This window comes from Fulmarus glacialis, unplaced genomic scaffold (genome assembly GCF_000690835.1).
Source record: "Fulmarus glacialis isolate BGI_N327 unplaced genomic scaffold, ASM69083v1 scaffold35617, whole genome shotgun sequence".
Classification (NCBI taxonomy): Eukaryota; Metazoa; Chordata; class Aves; order Procellariiformes; family Procellariidae; genus Fulmarus; species Fulmarus glacialis.
In genome coordinates, this window is record NW_009221971.1 from 6,672 (window position 1) to 31,494 (window position 24,823).

Below are 24,823 nucleotides of genomic sequence, written 5' to 3' on the forward strand. Positions count from 1 at the left end.
TATTTTAATACAAGTTTTATAAAAACCAAACTACCAGTCATAAAGTATCAGTGTCTTGCAGAAAATGTTATGAGAAATGGTCTGTTATTTTAACAAGTTTCTCGGGAATTAGGAAAAAAAAAAGAAATCTGCAGTCTTCCTGGTAAACTGAGATACGAGATAATCTTTTACCAAGATGCAGTAATATTCAGGCTGAAGGTAAATCTAGATTCTTCAGTTACAATCAGCTTGAAAAGCATTAATCCTTCTCACCTGCAGTTGCTGGGAATGGCTGTGCCTGGAACTACAGGAGGATGCCCTATGTTAGCAGTTGGACAGGACAGGGAGGATACTTGGTTACCACTTCTCCATAAGCCCTTGACAATATTTTTGAAAGATTTATCAGCGGTACATTCTACTAATTGTTATAAGTGACTAATAGTTACAGCTTCACACTTGTTTAGTGCTGGGGAATACCTCTTAGCTTAGAGTCATTGCATGGGAAGGCAGCATAAGGTCCCCAAGACAAGAACATAATGTCAAAGTGGTGGGAGGGCCAAAAAGTTCTGGATTTGTTTTTAACAATTGTACTAGCACAGTAGATAGGATGAACTGGAGGCTTAATTTAGACGGGTGTTGATAACAGAGTGAGACCATCTATGCATTGGCCAGCAAGGACAGGTGGAGGAAGAGGATGGTCGGGCTTCTGAAATGTACCTGTAACTCCCCTCTTCTCCCTCTCCTTTCATCCTGTGTATCAGTCCTCTGATACGTCAAAAAAAAAAAAAAATCTGCCTAAATATGCATGAGGATTTGTCCTCCAGTACCTAGTTTTCTGGCTATGACCAGTGTTTGCACAGAACCGTTATAAAACAAAAGTCTGGCCCAATAGCAGGGTTTTCAACGATGTAGTCTGCAGCACCCAACGTGTTGTAGCAGGAGCAATTGGACTAAGACCTGATACTCCCGCAACGGAGCAGTTACCGACAGAGTGGCAACAACAAGCCCTGTGGCCGAGTTTTGTGAGCTAGATAGAAGAGGGACCCATAGCCTTTCCCACTCGCCCCGCGGTGCTCAGCACTGATGAGAAACATTGCCTTCCAGTGGAGCTGTGAAGTATCACATACCATTCAGGATCCAACACCATGGCGAGATCTAAATGCTGCACCATTTCGTTCATGTACAGCCCCATCAAGACAAGAGTGTAATTGAACTAATTCATTCCACCTGAGGGATGCGCTTCAGGTTTTGAGTGTGATGGACCCAAATGCAAGCCTTTCTTTTTTTCTTTATGCTTTCATTTATTTTATGCACAATAGTTTTATCAGTGTTGTAGACAGAGATAAGTGTAATGTCTTTTAAAGAAAGTAATTTTAAAATGAACTTTGAAAAAACCAAGTCAGATCTGTTTTGTGTTTGATTGCAAATGCCGCTTTGCAGAAGTATCTCGAAGTATCTTTGGTCTCAGCATTTCCATCACAAACATACTTAAAATATCACAGACAAGGTAGAGATCTTCTCATATTTCACTTTGTTTAAACCATCTTGACATGATCATTTGTTGCCATTATAAATAGTGAGAATTGGGCTGCTGGGTAAAACACAAACAGAGGAACATATCCCTATCCTTAGCTAGTTCTTAGCTGGAATAGGACATCCATTTTGCAGCACTGCCTTTTAGTGGAAAAACATTTCAGGACAGCAACAAGGCTATGATGAGTTTAAAAAAGTATCTCCTAATAGGAGAAAATTAAGACAGCTGGCCATTTTCAGTGTAGTGAAAACATGGCTTGTGCCTGTTTTCCTAAAGCTTCCACTGACACTTCAAAAGTGGATCCTAAACCTTTCTAGTGCACAGCCTAACTAGGCATGTAACAGGAGGGAAGAGGCTACGTATTGGTTGTCTCTTGCATTGCCCATGACTGGCTTCCTTCTCCTTTGTTCTTGGTCTGTCCAAAATCCTGCTGCTGAAGCGATCTCCCCTTCCTGTTGACGTGGCCATGTTGCTCCTCTTGAATGCCCTCACTGGGTTTCCATTTTCACATTCCTATTTCTGTCTGTTTTTCCTCCTGTGCAATTTCTCCATCATATGTGCCTAACGCCTTCTCTCTTGCTCCTTGGTTGCCAGACTCCTGTGTTGCCCACTCGCCTTGAGCCCCCTCCGGCCTGTGCTTTCTCTGCCTTCTCTCTCCTGCCTTTCCTGCCTGTGTAATTTTAGGGTTTAACCTCTCCGGGGAAAGGCATGTGTCTTGGTGCCCAAGTTTGCAAAGCATGTACCTTGCTCTGGCATAGGTTGTACCCCACAGAGGTGAGGGGAACCTCACAAAATCAGGCTTATCATGAAGAACTGGGTGGCCGTCTGAAAACTCCCACCATGCAGAGCTTTCCAAAGGGATATAGGGAAAAAGAATGAGGCTTCAGATGGGACTGTATGATAGTCCTCAGACCCCCTGTACAGAGCAGATCCTTTCGTACATGGCAGAACAGTCCTTGCCCAAGAACGCTATCAGTAGATGAAGAGCATTTTCCTGCATGTCTACTAATAATCCCCATTTCTGGACCATCTGCACTCCGGTGAGTGCCACCAGTGAAAATTTGCTCCCATCGGTGGCCGAGCAAGCCCTCATGGCTTCTTTTGTATGACCCCACTGACCGGAGGGGCTACTAGTGACATTCTAGTTTTATATCACTACTGCTTCCTGACCTAAGGGAAAAACAGTTTAAAGAAATTCTTCAGATTTTTTTACTTCTCTTCAGTGCTTTGAAACTGAGAGACCTCTATTTTTCATAATTTAAACTCCTGCCTAACTGGGTGAGTGTTTGAATTCCTAGACTATGACAAAATGCTAGCGTGTGTCTGCCTGAAATGTCGAGAGGATCTTTAATAACCTCTGTCCACCAGAAACGGTGTTAAAAGCATTGCTAAGATGATGAGTGAAAACACTACAAACAAGGACGTTCGGAGGGAGGTGCACCGCTCCGTTTTGCCGAGGGGGCCTGGAGGAAGCGCTGCAGGGTGTGCCCCGTGCTGCCCGGGTGCCTTTCCCTCCTGCCGCCGCGCTGGTGCAGGCAGGAAGCTTTCAGGTGCCTGCCTTTTATTTATTTTGGCTAGAAGATGTTGTTCTTCTGCAGTAGCCTGCAGACCAAAATTTAATGCACAGATGACCCCACCAAGCAGCCCGTGTGCCCAGCGACTGCTACAAATGAGAGATTGCACAACAGAGCTGCACTGAGAGTACAACTATTGCTCAGTTTTAATCTGTTTTGTGTGAAGCACGGCAGCTGAGGGGTGAGACCTCTCCTTTCTCTGAAGAGGTCCTCAGAGGACTCTCAGAGGGAGAAGTTTCTGCTGCAGTGCTATGATAAGAGCCTGTCGTTGCCCTTTGGCTCTTCTGTGAAGTCCAGCGCAGATCTGGTGATGAGATTGCAGGAGATCTGCTGTAGGTGTCAGGTTTTCTCTCTTGCCATTGAGATTTTTGACCGAGAAAAGAGCAGCTGTTTGAAAAGCCCTGCGATTTTTGCTTTTGCGCTTCCAGAGCACGCAGTGGTGACACCATTTTTTCCTTTATTTAATTCCTGTCTTGGAAACCCATGTGCCAAGTTTTATCCCATCATGACGCCTTTCTGGCATGGTCAGAAACCCCTCGCCTTGCGGAGAGCAAGACAACCTTGACTGTAAGGTTATGAATGGGATTTATGACCATGTCTCCTTTTATATATACTTAGCCCAACTTTACTGCTACAAACAGATGACGGTGATAAGGTGGGCAGGTTGTTTAAAGTTCTGCTGGAATGCAAGCACGGTTCTCCTCTTGGCACCGGGAATCTGGCTTGTCTAAAGCAAAAGCTCAGCTCTGCAAAAATTGTCATTTGTAACAACCTGATCCAAGTCCTGCTGGAAGCAGGAGCCTTTATGTTGGGCATGTAGGTTAATAACACCCCTTTTTCATTAGTATGATTTCTTAATATCTTTTTACTGTATTTTTTTTGAAGAGCAGCTGGAAAAAGTCCTGTTCACACATACAAAAGACTTCTTGTTTCCAAAAATGATGAGATTCAGTGTCTGTCCAGTGCCTTGAAATGCATTGGGAAGTGTCCTGGCCGAGGATGCGTACGGTGTGATCCTGAGATGCCAGCTGTGGCCTGGCGCAGATCTCTACCAAAAAATGCAAGAGACATCCGGAGCAGGAGCTTTGCCCCAACTCTTGGGCATGATGTGACCAATGAGAAGGGGTGCAAGCATCGGTCCTGTGGCGTTGTGTGCCCTGAGATGAAGGCTCTGGGGCGGTTCCTGACGCCGTTAGCCTTTCCCACCCTGCTGCTCTCAGGCGTATGCCAAAGGGACGCTGGCAACTCCCACTGCTGCTCCTGCCCCACGCTCAGGGTGCCCCTGCTCAGGTTCCCAGCCTGGCTGCCCAGGGTGACCTGCCGAGGGGCTGTGCCACCTTCTCAAGTAGAAGCAGGGTGTTTTCTAGAGCCGAGGCCGCCCACCGTGCCCCGTGGAGGTGCCTCGTGCGGTTTAACCACCACTGTCTCTGCGCTCACTGCACATGCCACAAAGCCTGTATGTGACGTAAAAGCCACAGCCCATTTGTGTCACTTGTTTTCTGGTCTGAAAGGAGGCAAACGCATCTTGGAGCCGCTGCCTCGCTTGCTTTCTGCTGCGCCTCCTGAGCTGGAGTGGGGCTGGTTAATAAACATGATTCACTGTTGTCTTTAGCTGTCAGGGCTAGAGTGAAGCTCTTGGTGCCAGCAGGTCTAGCTCTTCTCACTCGAGGACTAATGCATTTTGCTTTGGGAAATGGTGACACCCAGCACCATGCGTTAGCTTTGCCTCATGAGTAGACCATATACAATTTCCAAACTACTCAGCAATAAAACTCTTCTGTCTCATGCCTCGGTGCCAGCTGTTTAATTAGGAATAAGCAGAGGCTGGGTTTTATTCGTATGAGTAACAGAGGATATTTTTTCCCCCCCTTTCAGCTTGCAAAAGATAAAGAGCGCCTGCAAGCCATGATGACACACCTGCATGTGAAGTCGACTGAACCAAAAGCCACCCCTCAGCCTGTAAGTACCGAACTGTGCTGAAAGCAAACAAAACCTCACGACAAACCTCTCTTTCCTGTTCCCCACCGGAGCGCGTGATGCAAAGTGTGGCCCGCTTTGGAGCCGGTGGCGGTGAGGAGATGCAAAGTGCCGCTTTGCAGGAGGCACCGCCACAGGCACCTGGGTTTCGTCGTCCCCTTCTCTTCAGGGAGTTTGAAAGAAGTTTTGCTCTAAAGCTGATGCATTGGGCCTTTTTCTGGCCTCATGTACTAGCCTGTAAGTCTCTTTGCATCAGTCTGACTTGCATGAAATCTTAGGAAGTGTTGGGAAGGAGATGTAATTAAATTATATTTAGTATATTTATTTTGCTTTTTCCTTGTCTGACAGACATTTACAGTAGAAGAGATTCTAGCTGCATGTTTTGATGATAATCGCGGTTACCCAGTATCAGGTTTTACACTGTTGAAACTGAGAAGGGAAACCTCCTCTGCCTCAGATTACCCTTTAAAAAAGGGGGTATGGGGGAAGCAAGTGGCTTTGCAGCCCAAGGCAGCTCCTGGGTACCCCCAAACCCACGCAAATCCACCATCTCGTTCCCTGACGAAAATGACTCTTCTTCAGCTGTTGTTTTCTCCCAACCTCTTAACGCTGAAAATGTTCCTCAGAGCTTCCAATGATTATTCAAAATGGAGAGAGTGCTTTGCTTCTTGATTTTAAGATTTGTAAGATTTAAAGGTACACTGGCTTTATTTGATTTTGCTTTGAGTCATTGTGTGAAAATTAATTGAGCGTTGACAATCTATAGTTAGTACTAGCAATTTTAATCAATATGCAATGATGCAGCATAATGACAAAGTATTGGTTTATCTGTTTTGACTGATTTTTTTTCTATAAATAAAGCAAACACACACCCATATATGTGTGATTTATGGTGATAGAAATAAAAAGGAGTCAGACTATTAACCCAGCAAATATGGTAGCCTGCCAAGATGCAGTTGGTAGACAAAATTAATGTCTGAAACAGAACACATTACAGAGATAGAGAACATAAAATCATTAAACACTTCGCGCACCCATTTTTACTAGAAAAGGATTTCTCAGTTTCCATGTAGTTGGAAATAAATGGCTGCAGAAGTGCATAGGGAGGCTAGTAGTCAGAAAATTGCAGGCTATTCAGCAACACTGGAGCAGATGTCAAAGTCAATGGGAAATTTCGGGGCCTTCTTGGAGAGAGTTGAGTGGTAGGTATAAACCCTTCCATTTAAGCTGTTGAGATGCCGAAAATTGCTTGATCTGGTGGATACCAGCCCTCTAGAGTAGAAACTATTTACAGTGTCTATAAAAATAGCATTCTTCTAGTTCCTCGCATCCATCTCAGGCTGAATGCAAATGCTTCAGCGCATTGTTGGCAAAGTATGTAGACCCAACAGAATGGGGAGGAGGTTTGGTTTCTATAGCTCTTACTGGATTAAAAATTAAAACAGCGGAATAATCTGGGAGTCTCAAAGCACTCTGCCTTGAGGCCTTTCATAACAGCGGTGCCCCTCAGGAGGAAGGATTAAAAACTAAAGGGAGGAAATCATAAGAAGGCGAGCAGCGTTTGGCAAGGCAGCTCGTGATCGATGCTCAGCCGTGGCGGGCAGGAAGCTTTCGCGGGTGTTGTAGGCTACGGAGATACCAGGCGGTGTCGCCATGAAGATTAGTGTTAACAGCTCATAAACAGGGAAAAGCAGCGGGGAAAAAAAAAGAAAAAAAAGAAAAAAAAAAGTGAACGCAGGGGGAAAGGGGCTGTCTTGATTAGTATTAAAAATGTTTTACATTCTGGAAAATTACAGCTTTGTTGGGGACCTCCTACTAAATTTATTTTTAACTGCTCTATTGAAAATTCTGTACCACTAGTCAACATTATCTCTCAGTTGCTCAGCACAGTGTTTCTTTATTAAAAGAAATAGGCATGAATATTTTTGACTGAAAAATTAATAGCTTTTGAATTCATACACAGCAGGTTTTCTTTTGCAAAGAAGTCCAATATCGCTGCACAGCACTTCTATAACCATTTATTTAGAGTCCAAGTCAAACCTTTGACAGCTAGAGCAGTGTTACAAGCCAACATAAAGAACTCCAAGATGTAAACCAACAATAGGCAGTCTGTGTGAGGTTTGCCATTGTCAAATACATAGATTGTTTGGATTAGTTTATGTAAATGTACTGTTGTATTACCCTTTGGAAAAAAAAAGATCACATTTGTGTATGAAAAGTGGTTTCGTTCACAGGCAGCATTATAAATTCCTTATCCTTTAACTTACATGTTAGAAGTAAAAATTGGTGCCTGACAGGCCTATATTGTGTGGCACTCTGTTGTTGGATTGAAACTGCCTTCTTTTCATTTATTGAAATATAGAAAAATTTATTATAGATACCATCTGATAAATCAGAAATTATTAAAATATGTATAGGTGAAGCATTTGAAAATTAATTATAAAATGTAGAAGTATAGTGTTTTGCATAAATTGTGCTTTCCTAGTGAAAAAAGTACACAGGCACTGCATAGACTCTGCTAGACCCTCGTCCTTTTAACTCAGTGGGATAGGACTTTGGTAAAAAGATCTGATGACCATTATTGCAGTGCAAAGTATTCTTTACAGCCAGTAATTAATTTTTTTTTGCCAACATAACTAATGCAAGGTGTATGTTAGAATTAATATAGTATGGTACATCGGTGATTTTAAAGGGAAGAGCAGCTGCAAATCCAAACATAGCAGTGAATTGGGATTTAAGATTACAGCCTTTTCATGTCTGAGGAATGTTTTTATTCTGCTTAAAGGATCTTAATGCTTGTTTTTAAACTATTTTGTTACTGGCAGGTAAAATTGGTGACTGAGCCTCGTGTTAACCACGTGCCATTTGTAATCCACACTGACTGTTGGTACCATCTTTCCCTTTTGGACTTCAGGTAGCAGCTTGAGCGAGTGGTTTTGGACTGGTTGGATTACAGCTGGGTTCTTGGTCGTTGTGCGTCGATTCAAAACTCGCCCAGCTTTGGGGAAGGATTGCTTGTCCAGACCAGCCATGTCCATCCATCCCCACCTTCGGGTGGCTTTAGCTCCTTGCGGTAATTTTGACCTTGGGAAGGGCGGTGGAGCGGCCCGTGCATTTCGCTACACCAGTCCACCAAGACATCTGTTCATAAAGCTCTTTAGTCCTATTAAAGCCGACGAGACTTAAACATTTTCTTACGTAGTGTAGTGATGGATGGCCTAAATCGTTGGCGGATAGGTACGTACGCAGGGAGGTCGCTGTTGATGTCTGGTGGACTGGAAAGGGCAGCTCTTGTCCTGCTCCTGAGGAGCTGCTGGGCAGGCAGGTGCGGGCTGGGGAGGGAGACTGCATCATGGGCTGGGGCAGTGCTAAATGCCGCCTTTAGAAATGTCCAACTTTATAATTAAAATGCCCAGTGGTGCAGCGCTTTGACAGAAAACGGAAGTATCTCACAACCTAACACTTGGAGCACGCGAAGTTGTTCCTATTACTGCTACGTGTCTTGTTTCAGTGAGACTGAAGGCCTGAATAAAGTAGAACAAAGCTGTCTGTGAAGGAAGATGCTGTGACATATTTTTGAAGGTGAATTTTTTTCAAGGAAAAAAAAAAAAAACCAGCAGCAACCCACAACACAAAAGCCAGAACAACAATTTCTAAAGAATTTTCATTCTGGATTTGCTATTACGATACCTTCCCCTACATGGTATTTTCATTGGTGTTAGTGATCAGCATAATAGGTTGAAATGGAAATGTGCTTTCTTTTGGGGGATTAACTTATGTCAAAGTTCATAGGAAGGGAAGGAGAAGGAAAAAGCATCAACCAATAAGTAATTCTGCATACTAGGTGCTATAGCCATCTTTTAAAAATAGACAGAAAACTTTTAAGGAAGCTTTTGGCACTTTAAATAAAATGCACTGTTAGATATCCCTTCTTTAATGTATTTTTTTACCCTAACCATAGCAGTTACGATTGTTTTGAAATACTGTTTTTAGCAACTGTAATAACAAAGCATTAAAAAAAAAATAGTCTTTTAACTGTTGAGGTAATGACTGAGCATTTTAGTTGCTGTAGCCGTACTTTATAGTTTGAAAAAATAATGATACGCAGCAATAAAGAGAGATTCTCAAGCACAACAAAAGCTGTTTTTATATACTGGTTTTCATTAAGTCTCACTCCTCAGCTTCAGTTTCCTTAGTATTCCTGCCAATAACAACACCTGCTAAGTGATTGCTGCCTGCCAGGCTCCGCATCTAATACGCTAATGTGTCCAGGCTGAAACAGGAGAGGAAGACACAGCATTTAACAAAGTTTTAGGCGCAGTGTTAGCTTTCTCTCTCGCCCTCGGTGTCAAGAAAAGGAGTCTGCTCCAGAGCATTTCAGTCCCAGGAACTCGGTGCAGATAAATCCTCAGCCCCAGTTGGGACCAGAGCGGCAGCATCCATCACAGAGGAGTCACTGCCCTGCAGCAGTGGGTATGGCCCCACCGTGACACTTAGAAGTATACATATGTTTTTTCTTTTTTTCTTCTAAAAGAGTTTCAGGGGCTTTTTTGTGTGCAGCCACTATTGTCATGTAAAATGTTTACCCAAAAAGAAGTCAGACTTAGCCCTCGTGGGAGAGCCACTTACTGGAAATCTATTTTACGGGGTGAAGGAGAGGGTTACCTCTCTGCCTTGTTTTTATCTAAAGAAAAAAAAGAAAATGACTCAGTCTTCACCTTTAATAGCAAGACATGACTATTTCTTGAAAGGGAAGGTTAATAATAAAATCCTAAACAGGATATTGAATGCTGAAACAATTACGGTATTTATGATTAAGTTAAAACAGTATGACGAAATGTTCTCAAAAAACCAAAACTGAACAAAGCACCCAACAAGGTTCAGTGATTGAATTTGCATAATTTTAGGACCTAAAACTTGTGGGGTTTGGTGGTTTTTCTGTTAGGGTTTTTCTTTTCCTTCTTGTTTTGGGGGTTTTGTGTTGGGTTTGTTTTTTTCTAAGGCTGGAGGAAATCCTCCCTCCCTCCCCTCCCTCCCTCCCTCCCCAGTACAAACATTACAAAAACATTTAACCCTTTGGTGCAAGGGCTGTACTCTCCGGCGTACTTGGAGAGCGCCCCGCATTGTGCCTTGTTGCAATGCAAGAGTTCTTGCTCATTGAAGTGCTGTGACTTAGGCTCCCTCCCCTCTGACAGCAATGAGACCTCATCCAAAAATTACGGTATGTGGGAAACAGGCTGTGTACAAAATAGGAGTGCGAACAACTTTTCTAATCATAGTAACTTGTTTTTAAATAGAAAATGCAAACAGGGAGAAGCCGTGTCAAGTTTCCATCAGGAAAAGAAACCCTCCCAGCCCAGTCCCTCCCTGATCTTTGCCCTGCACAATCATTCACAGGCGCTTTCGCGTTTCTAATGGACGCCAATATTAAGATTTAATAGTTTACCATTCAGATTAAAATTTCAAGATGGCAACAAAACCAACACCATTCATAATTTGTTATTCTGCTCTAATTCACAACTGATTTTTCAGCCTTCGCGCTATAGATGCAACAAAGAAAGCAGCAGCGAGAATCTGTGGAGGGAGGGCAGCCCTCTCCTCCCTTACCCTAGTTTGTGTTTTGGTAACGGCATCGGCAGGGATCAGACCCTGCCTGGAAGAAGAGAGAGTGTCATCAAATAAAACACGGAAAAAGGAAAAACTTCGCTAGCGATCGACAAGGTCGTGTTTCATTAACTTGTTGGTTCAGGCTCGCAAACGGTCGTCGGAGGTGAAACGCAGCACACTCGCTGCGTTCCAGCTTTTTGTTCTCTCTTTCCTCACAGACTGCAGTCATGTTTAATTTGGAAACTGGGCTCCTTTGGCAAATTAGCAATTAGAACAATTTTGTGGGAATATGTATATGTGTCATTAGTTTTCCTGCAAATTAATAGCGAGAGCAGAGGTCAGGCAGAAATTTTCCACTTGACTGCAGCTCCTCTGTTGAGATTTGGCACTTTGTTTTGGAACGGCCACAGCTGCTCAAAGCCACAGTCTTCCTTTAGGAACTGTCTTTTAATTAGTTTACCTCATAGCCATTATTACAAATATTACTGCCTCCCCTCCTTGAAATAAAATTACTGTTTCTACAAAATATTCCGGTGACATCTTGCACCACTGCACATTGATGGTGGGGTCACTCGGATGCAGCGTTTAATCATTAGATCACCTCCATAAGCATCTCCTAATTAGAGTCCTTACAATACAATTTTATCTGGTAATTAGCTGAGATTGGCTGCTTCCTCTGTAGCTTATTAGTGGCAGCCCAGCAGTGGGTGTGAATCACAGTGTCATTTGTCAAGCCTGTTAAAGCCCCCCCCTTTGCTCGTCCTCTTCTGTTTATTCCTAGTTGCTACCTATGCTGAAAAGCCTAAAGAAATTTAACTCGATTCAAATTCTTTAAGCGGGGAACACTGACCTTTGTGGATCCTTTCTCGCAGTTTCCTAGTAGAAACAGATTAGATGTTAAGTTTTTACACACTAAAAAAGGAAGGGGACTCTTTTGAAATGGAGTAGTTGGAGCCGTAATGATGAAGCAGGAGCAGTGATCTTTCCAACAGGAGGGCCCAGCTGCCGAGCCTGCGCTAGAGACGGGCACTTAAAATTGATGCAGATTTGCTCGCAGTTACTGGACTGTTAAAATGTCCATTTAGAAACTGAGATAAAATACAGTAGATTTAATTTCATGGTGAGACCTGTCAGTTGTACTGTTATTATCGTCACTGGTCCTTTTATCATATGTAATAGATGGATAGATGGATAACAGGGAGACATTACTATATACGTGTCCCTAATCAGTGTCCTTAAATCACGCCAGTCAACAAACGGACCGGGCTCTCGGCAGCGGCACGTGGCGGCAGTGCCCGGCGCCGCAGGGGTTTGAACAGGCATGCTCACCTCCCGGTCGCATTTAGCAGTTCACTCCGGTGCGGGAGTCTCTCTGGGAAATCAATACCCATATTTCACCGCCTTTCGCGATCCCTCACTGGGTTCGCGCTCTCCGGCCTCGCCGCAAAGTGTTAAATATTTCCCGGTGGAAGGCGAAGCGTCGTTTGTGAGCACCTGCAGAGAAAGGTGGGTGTTTGCAGGTCTGCTGCTCACCACCTCCTTTCTTTGGAGCGGTACTTGAGCTGCTGGTGCACCGTCGCGGCCGTACAGTGCTGGGCGTTGGTGGCTGGGGCTGCCCTCAGCTTGCTCCGACTCCCCGTCAAGAGGGAAAAGCAATCACCATTTATCTGTCGCTCAGCTGCGCCCTTTCTGCGGGCGATGGGCTTTTTGTGCTGGTATCCCTTCTGTAATATTAGGGCCCTTTATTTTCCACTACCTTTGTTTTGGATAAATCCTATTATTTTTATAAAGAAATGTTATTTGTGGCTATTAACTCATATGAGGGATGCTAATAGGAGTTTTCTTATCTGGTTACTTTCATACAAGGAAAATTAATACAGTGCCTTACGGATAAACATGAGATGTTTGGGGGCATAGCTGAGCAGTGTGTCTTGCCTTCATCTGAAAAGGTTTAATGTCCAGCAAAAAGGAATTTTAATCACGAACAAAAGTTGTAAAATTCTGGCCCTGTTAAATTCAGTAGGAATTTTGCTACCGACTTCAATGGGGTCAGGATTTCACCAATATTATTTGCAAAACCGCCTAAGGGTAGGAAATGTGGAAGTAGTCAGAGAGCCCTTTTCTCAGTCATCTTTTCTGATGTTGTAGTTAAGAGATCGGATTGTTTGTTTAAAATACTTCAGCAGAAAACATCGTCTTTCAAAGGACATTGTAGAGCAAAAAGAAAGGGTCGGGGAGGAATGTGGATGCTGGTTATATAAATAGGGTTGTGTATCGAAAACACTTGCATTGGAGCTGGGGTTGATACACGATCCTAGAGGCAGTTGTGTTTTACAGCCTGCTGTGGCAAGCTGCCATTTGTCCGGGGCTGGGCTTCGTGCAGGTAACGCTGATGCCTTCCATCCTAGGAGGAAAAAAGAGTGGTGCCACTTCTGCTAGGCTGAATGCTTGCAGTATTTCATGTAGTGTGATTAATTAAATTATTCCAGTGTTAACCTACTCTGGGCTTTGCTTTTAAAATGGATGAACAGAGGGGAAGGAAAAAAAAAAGTCCAAATGCTGAAGAGAGAGATTGCATTTCTCCCTGGTACGTCCCTAGGAAAGTCTTGCCTTTTATTTTAAGCCTGATGCCTTCAATGAAATATCCAAGAAGACTGATTAGAAGCCATGCATAATGATAGCATGGAAAAAAGAGATGCGTGGGGTTGTGAAACAATGGAACTAACATGAAATATTAAAATGATTATATACTGTGTGAGATCTTGGTTTAAGGTTTAGATAAAAATCCATGATTTGTAGTTCTGGCAGCAGGCTACGTTATTCTTTTTTTAAGTCTATTCAGAAATGTATGTATTTATTTCCCTTTACTGGCTCCTAATGGAGATGTCACAACAGCACTTTGTGCTGTGGCAAACGCTCAGGCTGTGTTGTCTGCTTCGAACTGAGGAAGACTCCGTTATCGAGAATTTTCTCTGCAGCCCTTAATTAGCCAGAAATGCCGTTTGTAACGAAATCCTCGTCCTTCCCTCCGCAGCTGAATCTGGTATCGAGCGTCACGCTTTCCAAGACTGCATCCGAGCCGTCTCCCCAGAGCTTACCTCATACTCCCACCACCCCGACTGCACCCATCACTCCCGTCACGCAGGGACCGTCGGTCATCACTACCACGAGCATGCACAACGTCGGACCCATCCGGAGGCGGTACTCGGATAAATACAACGTCCCCATTTCTTCAGGTAAAGGGGTTCTGGTGGCGCAGCCCCTTTAGTGGGGCAGCTTGCTGTTGCCCGCAGCCTGGCAGCGGCAGGCTGTGATGATAACAGAACAACTGCTCTTATTTAGCAGATATTGCCCAGAACCAAGAATTTTATAAGAACGCAGAAGTTAGACCACCATTCACTTATGCATCTTTAATTAGACAGGTAAGCTGAGCCAAACACATGCATTTGGATTACAAAAAAAATATCTCCCTATATGTGCACACTCTGGATTAAATAGATTTTCAAACCTTTGGTATGTAAGCGTGCTCAAAACCTTTACTATAAGGGTTTTTAGAACTGCAATATATAACATAATTGCTTTTGATTAAGTATTACAATACGATGTGATTATTAGGAAATTCATTTCACACAACAGTGAAAATGAGCCTGTTTAAAGATGGCAAGTCAATTATCACAAGCTACAGTAATCTCTGATCCCTAGAATTAATCTGAGCTCTAAATAATTACTGAGCTTTAATCAGCTAGTGAAATGTTTTGCATTTCTCTTTGATTCTGCTTTATGAATGACTAATAAATTAATATTTCTGTAAGGAAACAGAAATAAAAACTCAAAACAATTAGATAATTCCATTTTGAATTTTGCCATTGAACTGTTAAATACAGCCATTAATCTTAGTTCATATTGTGAAAACCCTCCTTTGGATTTTTTGCTCCAAATACCTTCTTTCTTTCTTTCTTTCTTTTTTTCTTTCTTCCTTCCTTCCTTACTTCCTTTCTTTCCTTTCTGTATTTGGTAAAGTAAAACTGTGAGTGTGTTTTGAACTGGTGTGCTCATAACTGATCTTGCAATTGCTTTGCTTCACAAGGCCATACTCGAATCTCCAGAAAAACAGCTAACACTAAATGAAATCTACAACTGGTTCACGCGAATGTTTGCTTACTTCAGACGCAACGCGGCGACGTGGAAGGTAAGGCTTAGCCTGCCTATGCCTCTTGCCTTTGATATCTGACATGTACAGAATAGACATTGCTGATGACATAACAAATTGTAACAACATGGGGACATGAAAATTTAGATCGGCAGTTTTGACACTCACTGGGTGCCTTATCTACAGGAACAATTTGATATTTGGCAGAAAAATTCTTCTGCCTTTGGAAACCACTAATTGAATCCCCATTATTGGCTTTTATGTTCCGTGTTTATGCCACGAGTTCCTCTGTGTGGTTGCTGCTAGCAGAGAAACTCAAGCCCTTCAGCTGGAACGTATTAGGGAAAAAAAAAAGAAAGAGGTAAAGTTATTGTGTCAATAGAAGATACACTGTTTGTCTTTTTAGTTATGCAGACTGTAATCACAACAACCACATTTCTTCCTAGGATCTATAGATAAGCGGATTTCTTTCCTCAATCAATTGACTCTCAACTACATAGATAGATCTGTTATAAACGTCCTTTTTTTTTTTTTTAAATCACACAGCAGAAGCTTATTGAACATAGTATGCAAGAAGCAAGCCCCACAATAAGAATTGTGTTTAAGAAAAATAAACTTGATATTTGGCACCTTAATTTCCTACCATAACCATCTCAGATATTGTTAGATAAGAGGTCTGGGGAGTTAATTTTATTTTGTAGTTTGGGGACACTCCTTCCCTTATATGTACCATCATAATAGCCACACTGGCTTCTGAAGCTAGTGCAATTACAAATGAATGAATGAAGTAATAGGATCTTGTATCGCTGTAAAAATTGCACCCCCGGTACTTTAAGCCTGTCTTAATCTAGACAACTCTGTTGCTCTCAAACAACTTCAGATGACCAGGTAGGATGAATATGTCCCATAAATGCTGTTTCATCAGCTCTTTCTGTTTTTCCTGTCTCAGCCTGCATTTAGGATTAATTCCTTCAGAGGATGAAGCTAAAAATGGTCCTTGGAAGTTAGCTTGGCTTTTAGTAGCATGTTTTGCTTTTAATTCAGATCCCAGTGCAATTTTGTACATTTTCAACCTTGGTCTAGAAGCTCTTAGGTTCAGGAAAAGTCTTGTGATTGCTGCTTTGATTCTTCACTGCAGTTGGAAAACATAAGCAGTGTTTCACTTTGCAGCTTCCTTACTATCCAGAAAGGAAATTAACTTTCCCTGATTTAAGATCCTTTTAGACCTGCCTGTCTTTTGCCGCTGGAGTGGTTCCAGTAGGACTTCTCAGCAGCTGCAGGTGTGGGTGCTAAAGTAAAAATCCTATTTAATTCCAGCAGCAAAGGGAAGGGAAGCAGAGGGGGGAATGGAAGGAGGCAGCAGGCAGCCCTGGCCATATCTCCTGCAAGGCTAGTTTTAGGAGTTAGCTTTGTGCATCACGTAAAATCCAGTCCCAGAAGCCGTGTGCACTTACAGTGTGCTTCTGCAGAGGAGGAGGAGAGAGGCTGAGCTGCAGACCCTCGGGCTTGCAGAAGGGCAAGGTGTGTCCCGGGGAGGCAGGTACCATTTAGAAGACCCCTCCTGCATACCTTGTGCAGGTGTCCAGGTCCTGCTTCACCTACCCGGGCAGAGAAGCTTCACCCCAAGTTCCACCAGCGCTAGCAAAATTGGCAACCACTTGAAGTAATGGAGGTTTTTGTGCTGAAGACTGCTCAGATTTATGCCAGCCTTCAGGAACAGCAGGAAAAATGAATTGGCATGACGGGAAGCCCACGGGGCGCAGAACAAGCACAAGGGGCTAATTGCAGAATCAGAATAATTTGAATATATACGTGCTGATTTGCACTCACCTTCAGCTCATGCTTAGAGGGCATCTGGGTCAATGTTCCCCAAGTTTAGGGTCAGGGTTTGGTGTGGGCAAGCTTCCCTGAGCCCTCTTTCAAAAACACAGAAGAGTGCAGGAATAAAGACCTTTAAAAAATGAACCTCTCTCCCAAAATGCAGTACAGCAGAGCCTGAGCAGTTATTAAAATAACAAACCCTTTCATTTACTACATTCAAGCATGTTCAGGGTAATTTTTCTGCAAAAGTGGCTTGCATACAAATATTTTTAACAAGGTAAATATATAATCTTACAATAATAACTCCTAATTTTTCTGTTAAGCTGATTGCTGGGGGAGCACTGTGAACTGGTTTTGACAGGTCAGAGGCAATGTCTGTTTGCTTTTATTTTTTGGAGTAATTTGCTGGCACTGAGTCACAGCCACGAGGCACAGGCTGCAGGTGTGGCTCCGAAACGTTGGGGTATTGTTCAAATAAAACTGTTAGATAGCAAGTATCCAGAGGCAAGGGAAACAAAACAATTTTTTTCTGCCATGAATTCTTTAAATAAGTGATCACGTGGAAAAGAGAAAGCGAGGGCAACACTTCATGGACAACTTGCAAATACTCAACTTGTCTGTCTCAACGTATTCAGCAAGAGCCCGATCCAGCAGCCTTAACCATCAATTGCACATTGACTTCAAGAGAGCAAGAACAGACTGTAAAGTATTTCTCCGGCATTAAATTTATTTAAAGAACACAAATATTTCTGCTCAGCCGTGTGTTTAGAGTCTGTTTACAAACTCTGAGGACTCACTTTGCTGAACTTTGCTGTGTGCGTTTGATCAACTGCTGTATGAACTACAAGATCAGCTTTCACTGGGGGAAATAGCATTATTATTCTTACATTTTGCTCCAGACTTGACAGTGTTCCCATTTTCACAGGAAACTGCCTGAGTTACCCAGATGTGGGCCGGCAGCCCTGTGTCGGGTTGCACTAGTGCGGCACCCACCAGCAGTTGCTGAGCTAGCTGATTTTAGCCCGTAAGGTGTGGGGCGTTTGCATGTTTTTCCTCCACCTCAAAATCAGGGATTTTGCCAAAAATTTCAAAACTAGTGAAATCTGGGAGAGGTGGGAGGGAACAAAAAAAAAATCATTAAAAAATAACAACAGAAGAAAGTAAGAGCAGAAGGAAGCGGCCCTGATGGACGGGTTGACTTTCTGCTAGATTTCTGCCTTGCTGAGAAGAAAAGCATATTCAAGGTTTATTTTTCCACCAGTTCACAAGCAGATCAGTGTGGAAAAGCCGAAGCGCCCGGACCCTGCCACAGAGCCGGGATTAGGCACCTACAGCCAGAGGAAGCGCGTTTGCACTCAAGCATCTGCTGAGAAAAGGCATTTCGAGCCCTGACTCTTCCCCTGTACCGGGGACGGGAGTGTGAGGACTGTGCTAACGATTGCGGAGAAATTGAAAAGTAGCAAAAGACTCTTAGCCTTCCCCTCCCAGGCACACACACCACTGCCTCTTAATTTACATGACAAACGCACTGTGCGTACCCTTTGTTTGCACAGTGATTTAGACATTCATGATTAGAGCTCCTTTTCACCATCCAGACCCGATGTTCATTAAAAAAAAAACGAAGCAGAAGACGGAGACGGAAGGAAAAAGAATTGTAGTCTCTTGGTTGCCTAGACCCAGGCCATGTGTTTGGCTGGCATTGTGCCTGCTAACGAGTCAACCAGATTGACTAAATCAATGGTGCCAGTGATGATGGATGGAGTTTGTTCGCCTGCATATTTTCAGCAAATGGCTTCTTCTGTTTTCCCTGTTTACCAAGCCCCTTTCAGCGGCGCTGGGGACAAGCTCCATGTACAAATCCGAGTGGCTTTGTAATAGGGTATTTGTTCAGAAAACTCATAAAACGGGGAAGGAGCATGGCACTCCATTTGAAGAATAACAAGGCTCTCGGCACCGTTTCAGAGGGAGCAGGGACAGAAAAGCCACAGCTTGCCGTGACAAAGTGAGGTGTCTCATTATGTTCGGCTTCAGGCCGAACACGTCGGAGGGGTTGGCCGGGCTCATCCTTACCCAGCACCAAGCTGCAGAGAGGACACCGGAGCATCGGATGCCATGAGCGCAGGTCCCTCTGGGTGATGAGCTGTGGGGATATTATCACTTTGTTTTGGAGAGCCCTCCTCATGTTTTCACTTGGCAGAGGCTCAGATCAGTCAGTACAGTAGTCTGCCAGAAATAGGAGCCAACTTCCATATAAGAGCAAGCCGTGGAGGCAGGAGTCAGTGCCGTGCTGGCCGGTGGGGTGCTGCTGAGCCCCCGAGCCCCTGGTCCATGCCGTGGGTGTGGAAGGGGGTTCAGCACCTGATTCGCATTAGCCCAGCTGTGGGAAACCGCAGCAACGCCAGCTCCAGTGCCTCTCTGCTAAATTGAGCCGTCTGTGCTTACGTGAAATCCTTTCTGTTCTTTCTAACTGCTTTCTTTTCCAGGAGAGGACAAGTTTCTCTTTGCAGAGCATATCTATTTGTTTTGAAAATGTTTAAGCAATGTTCCTCTTGTGTTCTGTATGAAATGTGCTGTATTATACAACATGCATGCTTAAAATGATGGCTGTTCTCATTCACACTGGGGATAATTGATAAGAATAACTTGAATTTCTAATCTTGGGTTTAAGCTTTTATATTTGTTCTGTCTTTGCAAAAATAAGATGTAAAGAGCCGGGGAAAAGCAAGTGGGTGCGGGGAGGGGAAGGGGCTTAACATTGCAAAATGAGGACTGTCAAGCTGACTGTGCTGCTGTTCTTGGACAATGATGAGCATTTTCTCATAGAAAGTTTTTGAATGTTTTCTCTTTTATACTTGCTGCAGAATGCAGTGCGTCATAATCTTAGTCTTCACAAGTGTTTTGTGCGAGTAGAAAACGTTAAAGGGGCAGTATGGACAGTGGATGAACTAGAGTTCCAAAAACGAAGGCCACAAAAGATCAGTGGGTATGTCCACCATGTTTGAACTTCTTAGCCTAGCTTGGATCATGCTTACAGTTTAACGTAGAGGCTTTTGGCTGCTAGCTGGTGTTAGACCAACCACAGGTGGTTTCGCATTGTTTCAGTTAAGGGAAACCAAGACAAACATCTCATCACTACTGTTTGTATGCCCACCAGTACCCTGACCCTGCTTGCTTGGTGTTTGTTGCATCACATGCTAGTAGCTTTTAGGTGGCAATGCATATTAACCCTCACAAACCATTTGCTTATGCTTATTGCATTTTATTTTCTTTTTCCTTTTCCCTGTATTTGATGTCTGTTCTGTCCCCGATCCCGTGTCCCTTTGTTTCCACTTCATCTCCTTTGCTGCTGCTCTTGTCCCAGGGTGCCATTCGCACCAACCTCTCACTGCATAAGTGCTTTATCAGAGTAGAGGATGAGTTTGGGTCCTTTTGGACTGTTGATGATGAAGAGTTTAAACGTGGCCGTCATATTCAACGAGGCCGTCCTCGAAAATACTGCCCTGATGAAAACTTTGGCGAGCTTGTTGCACAGTAAGAGCTTTTACTTGCTTTAATTTTTTTTTTCTGCTGTTGCTTTGCTTTGCATGATTTACCCATCTCATGTAGACTTGCATTTCATGAAATAGTGACATCACCTTTGCTGCTAAAGAAACTAAATTTTTGGTTGTTACGTGTATTTTGTGTGTCCTACTCTGATAATCCAAATGCCTGTAGTAATAACTCTACTTTGACATGTTTGTTATAGTATTTGTTTATAGTGCAATGTAGACTAAAATAATTATCCACGCTAGTGCAGATATGCTGCTGTAGGCCTGTCAGGAAGACAGATATATGCCAGGAAAGGCTTCAGATAAGTTTTAATTCTGATATTTTCCTTGGCTTTCAGTTGTATGCCTTGTTCTGCAACTCTTAATCAGAAATGGAGTAAGGTGCTTATAAGACAGAAACGCTGAATTAACTTTAAAAAGTTTGAAAGTGCGGTGAGACCAGCTGTAAAGATTACAATCAACAGGCCATCCTGTGTCTACCACAACCGTGCACAAATATTCCTGGGGTTCCCAAAGCAATTTTCTTTGACCTTTACTTGAAGGCCCTCTCTCCAGGACAACTGATCCTTGCTTGGTCCCTGTGGGAAGGGCTCAGTTAAGACTCTTCTCACCATGATTTACTCCCACATGAAAAAAAGAAAAATAAAAATGCTCAGTGAGCAATAAAACTTTCTGGAGATGTTTTGCATTGGCACTTTTTATCTAGGTTGTATTCAATGATTTTTTTTTTTTTTTTTTTTTTCCCCCATCTGGTGGAACCAGCGATATTTAGATGCCCGCTAAAGAGAAAGCAGATATGCTTGGCATTAATTTTCCTCAAATCCGGCCCCTTATGTAAACTTAAGATTACTAAAGTCAGGGTCCAAAATAGCAGACCAGAATATTTTTTATTAGAACAGCCTTTAGGGCAGCATGTTGTTTTGCGTGGTCCATACCATTCTGCTGCGGCACAGCAGTACCTGCCGTCGTGCCTCCATGCCCACAACCCCAACCTGTTTGGGGCGATGGCGTCGGCAGTCCCTTAGCGGGACCGCTTGCCATTTGCCTCGCAGGAAATAACACGGCTCAAATCCTCTCTCATCGCAGTCCCTCTGCTCCATTGCAAGGGACTCTGCTGCCAGCGACTTGGAGAATAGTTTGCCTGAAGTAGTATTTAAAATGTCCCGCGATGCTTTTGATCATAGCTGCCTCATGATGGACCTTTGCATGGTAACTGGCTCCCAGACACGACGAATATTGGAGAATTTCTCCTGAACGCAGCTAAAACGAGCAGAGATGCCAAGATGTGCTGCTAACGCAGGGTAGTAGAACACATGGCGAGGTAATGTCGACAGATAATGATGTTCCTTATTTAGTAAAGGCAAATATGATAACCGTAGCCTAAAACTCAGATATTTTCTTTAAATAAAAAAAAAAGAAAAAGAGAAACGAAAAAGAACTTGTGTGGAAAAACAGTCTCAGCTCTAGTTTTCTGGTGTGGGAGGAAGCATTACATGCTTGAAACGCTCGCACAGAAGTTGGTTGCATTTAACTCTTCTTTTTATGTTTTTCTTATGCAGTAACCCTTCTCTTATTAAAAACATACAGACCAGCCACACCTACTGCACACCTCTCAATGCTGCTTTACAGGTAAGATTAATGACTGTAGCAAATATGCAACAGAGGCGTGTGTCTTCCCCACTCATTTCAAAATATATTAGCCTTGCTCTAATTAGATATTAAATTTTAATTCCGTTAAACTTTTTTCTTAAGTGCATAAAGCATCATAGTCCCTGGAGGCAAACACATATCAGGCTGCTTCAGCATTAGCTAGATGCTTAGCATTTTGAATATTGTGGCAAAAAAATTAAAAGTTCACTTATTAATATTTATCAGCAGTATCATAATTTCCATCCTCTTATTTCAGAATTTCACTTGAGGCAAAAATACCACAAGTGTAATTACTCTAGCACAGCTATTAATGTGCTGAATGATAGGATACTGTGGCACGTGACCTTCTATTGTTCATGGGTTTAAAGAGAAAGCAGATCATTTTTCCCCCTTTTCTTTTAAGGGCTATTTTTGCATATCTTCCTATTGTTGGTAAAAAATAAACGTCGCAATTCCTATAGAAAAAAAAAGATGATTTTTATTGGTTTAAACTGTACTGTAATTATAAGACAAAAATTCTGGTTTTTCACGATGTAGAAATACACAAAGTGTCGGTGCACAATTAATAACTTACAGCCTAAAAGTGTGTGCATCTCCAGCCCGTTCTCATGTCCTGTATATCAGGTTGGCATTTTTCTCCCCTCTTTACAAATTCCTGAGTCTATCTCAAAAACCCCAGGTAAAGTCAGTATTTGCTGTATGAAACAAAGATCCAAATGCATTACCATGCCCGGAATTTGCGGGGGGTGGGGGGGTGTTTGTGTGGGGGTTCAGGCCTGTTCCGTATAGTGTGAATTAATCCGGGAGGCAACACCGCACGTGGTTGCACCCTGTTTTTTTGTGGAGAGTTGCTTCTCGAGAAGTTCACTGATGGCCATGAATATTTCCTTGGGCAACAGTCTTTTGTGAAAGGTTTAGCAGACTTCCCTTTTCAGAATCAAGAAACAGATTATTAGGAGAAAAGCGTTGTTCTGCATTTCTTCCAATTATTTGAGTTTATGCAGTAACTTCTGAAAAGCAAATGAAAGCATGTTTAAATGAAGCAACTGTAAATACCATTCATTAGTAACTTATTTTCCCTTGAGTCTTGTGAAGTGTGATTTTTAAAGACTGCTTTGTCTCTTGAATAGTATTAAGATTACAAGCACATTTTACATTCATGAGGCTGAAAGGCAAAAACGAAATGATCCTGCATTTCTTCACATTGTTAACTATGTGACTAATTTCAATTAATATGCTTATCATATGGAACTGTTCGTGTTTTATTTCTGAAACACTTGTTGTCGTCATCTCCATCCATTCTTGTTTCTTGTGATAACCTCCAAACTGTTTCCATTTCCCACTTTTCCTGGAAGTGGCACGTACTCGTGCCCCCCCATAGCATCGTGTGAACTGAGTTCATGGAGAGAAGAGCCTGGGCCAGATTTGCTACCGCTCGTGTGGCCCCTATAATAAATGGGGGTGAGCACTATTCATCGCACTGAGACAGGTCCTCGTTTAGGTTGAAAATATACCGGCAGGTTCCTCACTCCTCTCCCCCCTGTTGGATTTTGGAGGCAGAATCCCAGCGGGTGCTTGGGTGCTATGTGGGGGTTTGGGCGAAGCCGTGCGGGTGCCCGGTGCCGCGTGGGCAGTTCGGACCTCACTTGGGCAATAACCTTCCTCCTAGGACACAAGGCCGCTTTACCTGCCAGTGCCTACATTCAGCCTAATTAATAATTAACGAGCAACATTCCCCTGGCTTTTGCGGGCGTCTGCGAAGACCAGCTCTTTGCACGTCCCCGCGAGCGCCACAGCTGCCTCTCCGCAGGCCGGAGGACGGCGCAGTGTGCTGTGTGCCACCCGGATGGCAGGCTGTGTTTTTCTTCTTTTGTGGGGTGGCAGAGCCGCCCCTCTCCTTCACCCAGACCCCTCTGACATCTCCTCCGTCTGTTTTCCCTCTTGGCCAAGGAGAAAAAGCAGCTCTCTCCCCCCTCTGTGCGTGGAAGGTACGGGGACTCCAGCTCTCGCCAGTGCTCTCTTTTCCCAGCGGGTCACCGGGGGCCCCCAAAACACCCCCCTCCCCTATTATTATCTTCATAGCAGATACTCCTCATGTCCCACCTCTCCCCCAGTAAATTGCTTTACTACAATTACAAGTTATCGCTATGGGTGAAGAACTTGAGTCATTATTTTGCCAAGCGCAGGAAATGTGAACCATTCTTTGCATCCCCTAATCACAATGAGTTTGCCGGTTGTTGAATCGAGAAGATAAAAATAATCCTCCCCGTTAGAATAGCTTTTGTAATCATGTGTGACACATAGGGCTGCACATGGAGAGGTCAACGTAAGGAAGAATAAAAGGGGCCGTGCTCCTGAAGATGCTGCAGTCAGGGCTGGTCGTGCCCCCCCTCTCCATCCCATCTCCCCCCGCCCGCTCTCCGGCTGTGCTTGCCTGGGAACAACTCTGCCGGCTCGGATGGCAACAAGCAAGGAGTTTTGTCCCACGAATGAGGAGCAGGCGAGAGCATTTGGTGGGGAGTATGTTTGCATGAATTCCCCTCCCACAGGCAGGGTTTGCATCATGCAGACCTGGAGTCTGATGGATTTTTTTGGCTCCGCCGCCGCAGCCGGCTGACCTCCCCCAGGAGCAGGTCGAGCGCTGCCGAGCCAGCGTCTGTGGCTCTCCGGCACTGAACGGCTCAGAGAGCTGCAGATGATGACAACCAGATCCGGCTGGGATGGGTGAAATGGTTGAATGTCCTTCGAGTCCCTGGGTGCTACGGCCTTGGAAAGCCGTACATCCCATCCCCACCAAACGCTGGGCTCCTCTGGGGCTCGGGGCTTCTGCACTCCCACCGCTGCTGTGCTGGGCACAGGACCGTGCCGTCAACATGAGCTAATGCTGACGCACAGTAAATATTAGCAGGCAGAACGGTGGGAATCAGAAGGAAAATATTTAACAGTTCATTTTCTTCCTACAAAGATTTCCATTTAGAAAGTT

At 43.7% G+C, this 24,823-nt stretch overlaps 1 protein-coding gene across 1 annotated transcript in view; it reads left to right on the forward strand.

Annotated features, from left to right (window-relative positions):
* Positions 1-24,823, forward strand: part of FOXP1 (forkhead box P1) — a 35,484-nt gene that overhangs the window by 2,751 nt on the left and 7,910 nt on the right. Inside the window, exons 3-8 of the mRNA XM_009581310.1 lie at positions 4,963-5,046; positions 13,706-13,907; positions 14,017-14,093; positions 14,759-14,860; positions 19,504-19,625; positions 21,750-21,819. Coding sequence (XP_009579605.1) covers positions 4,963-5,046; positions 13,706-13,907; positions 14,017-14,093; positions 14,759-14,860; positions 19,504-19,625; positions 21,750-21,819 — 657 coding nt within the window. The remainder of the gene's footprint in view (positions 1-4,962; positions 5,047-13,705; positions 13,908-14,016; positions 14,094-14,758; positions 14,861-19,503; positions 19,626-21,749; positions 21,820-24,823) is intronic.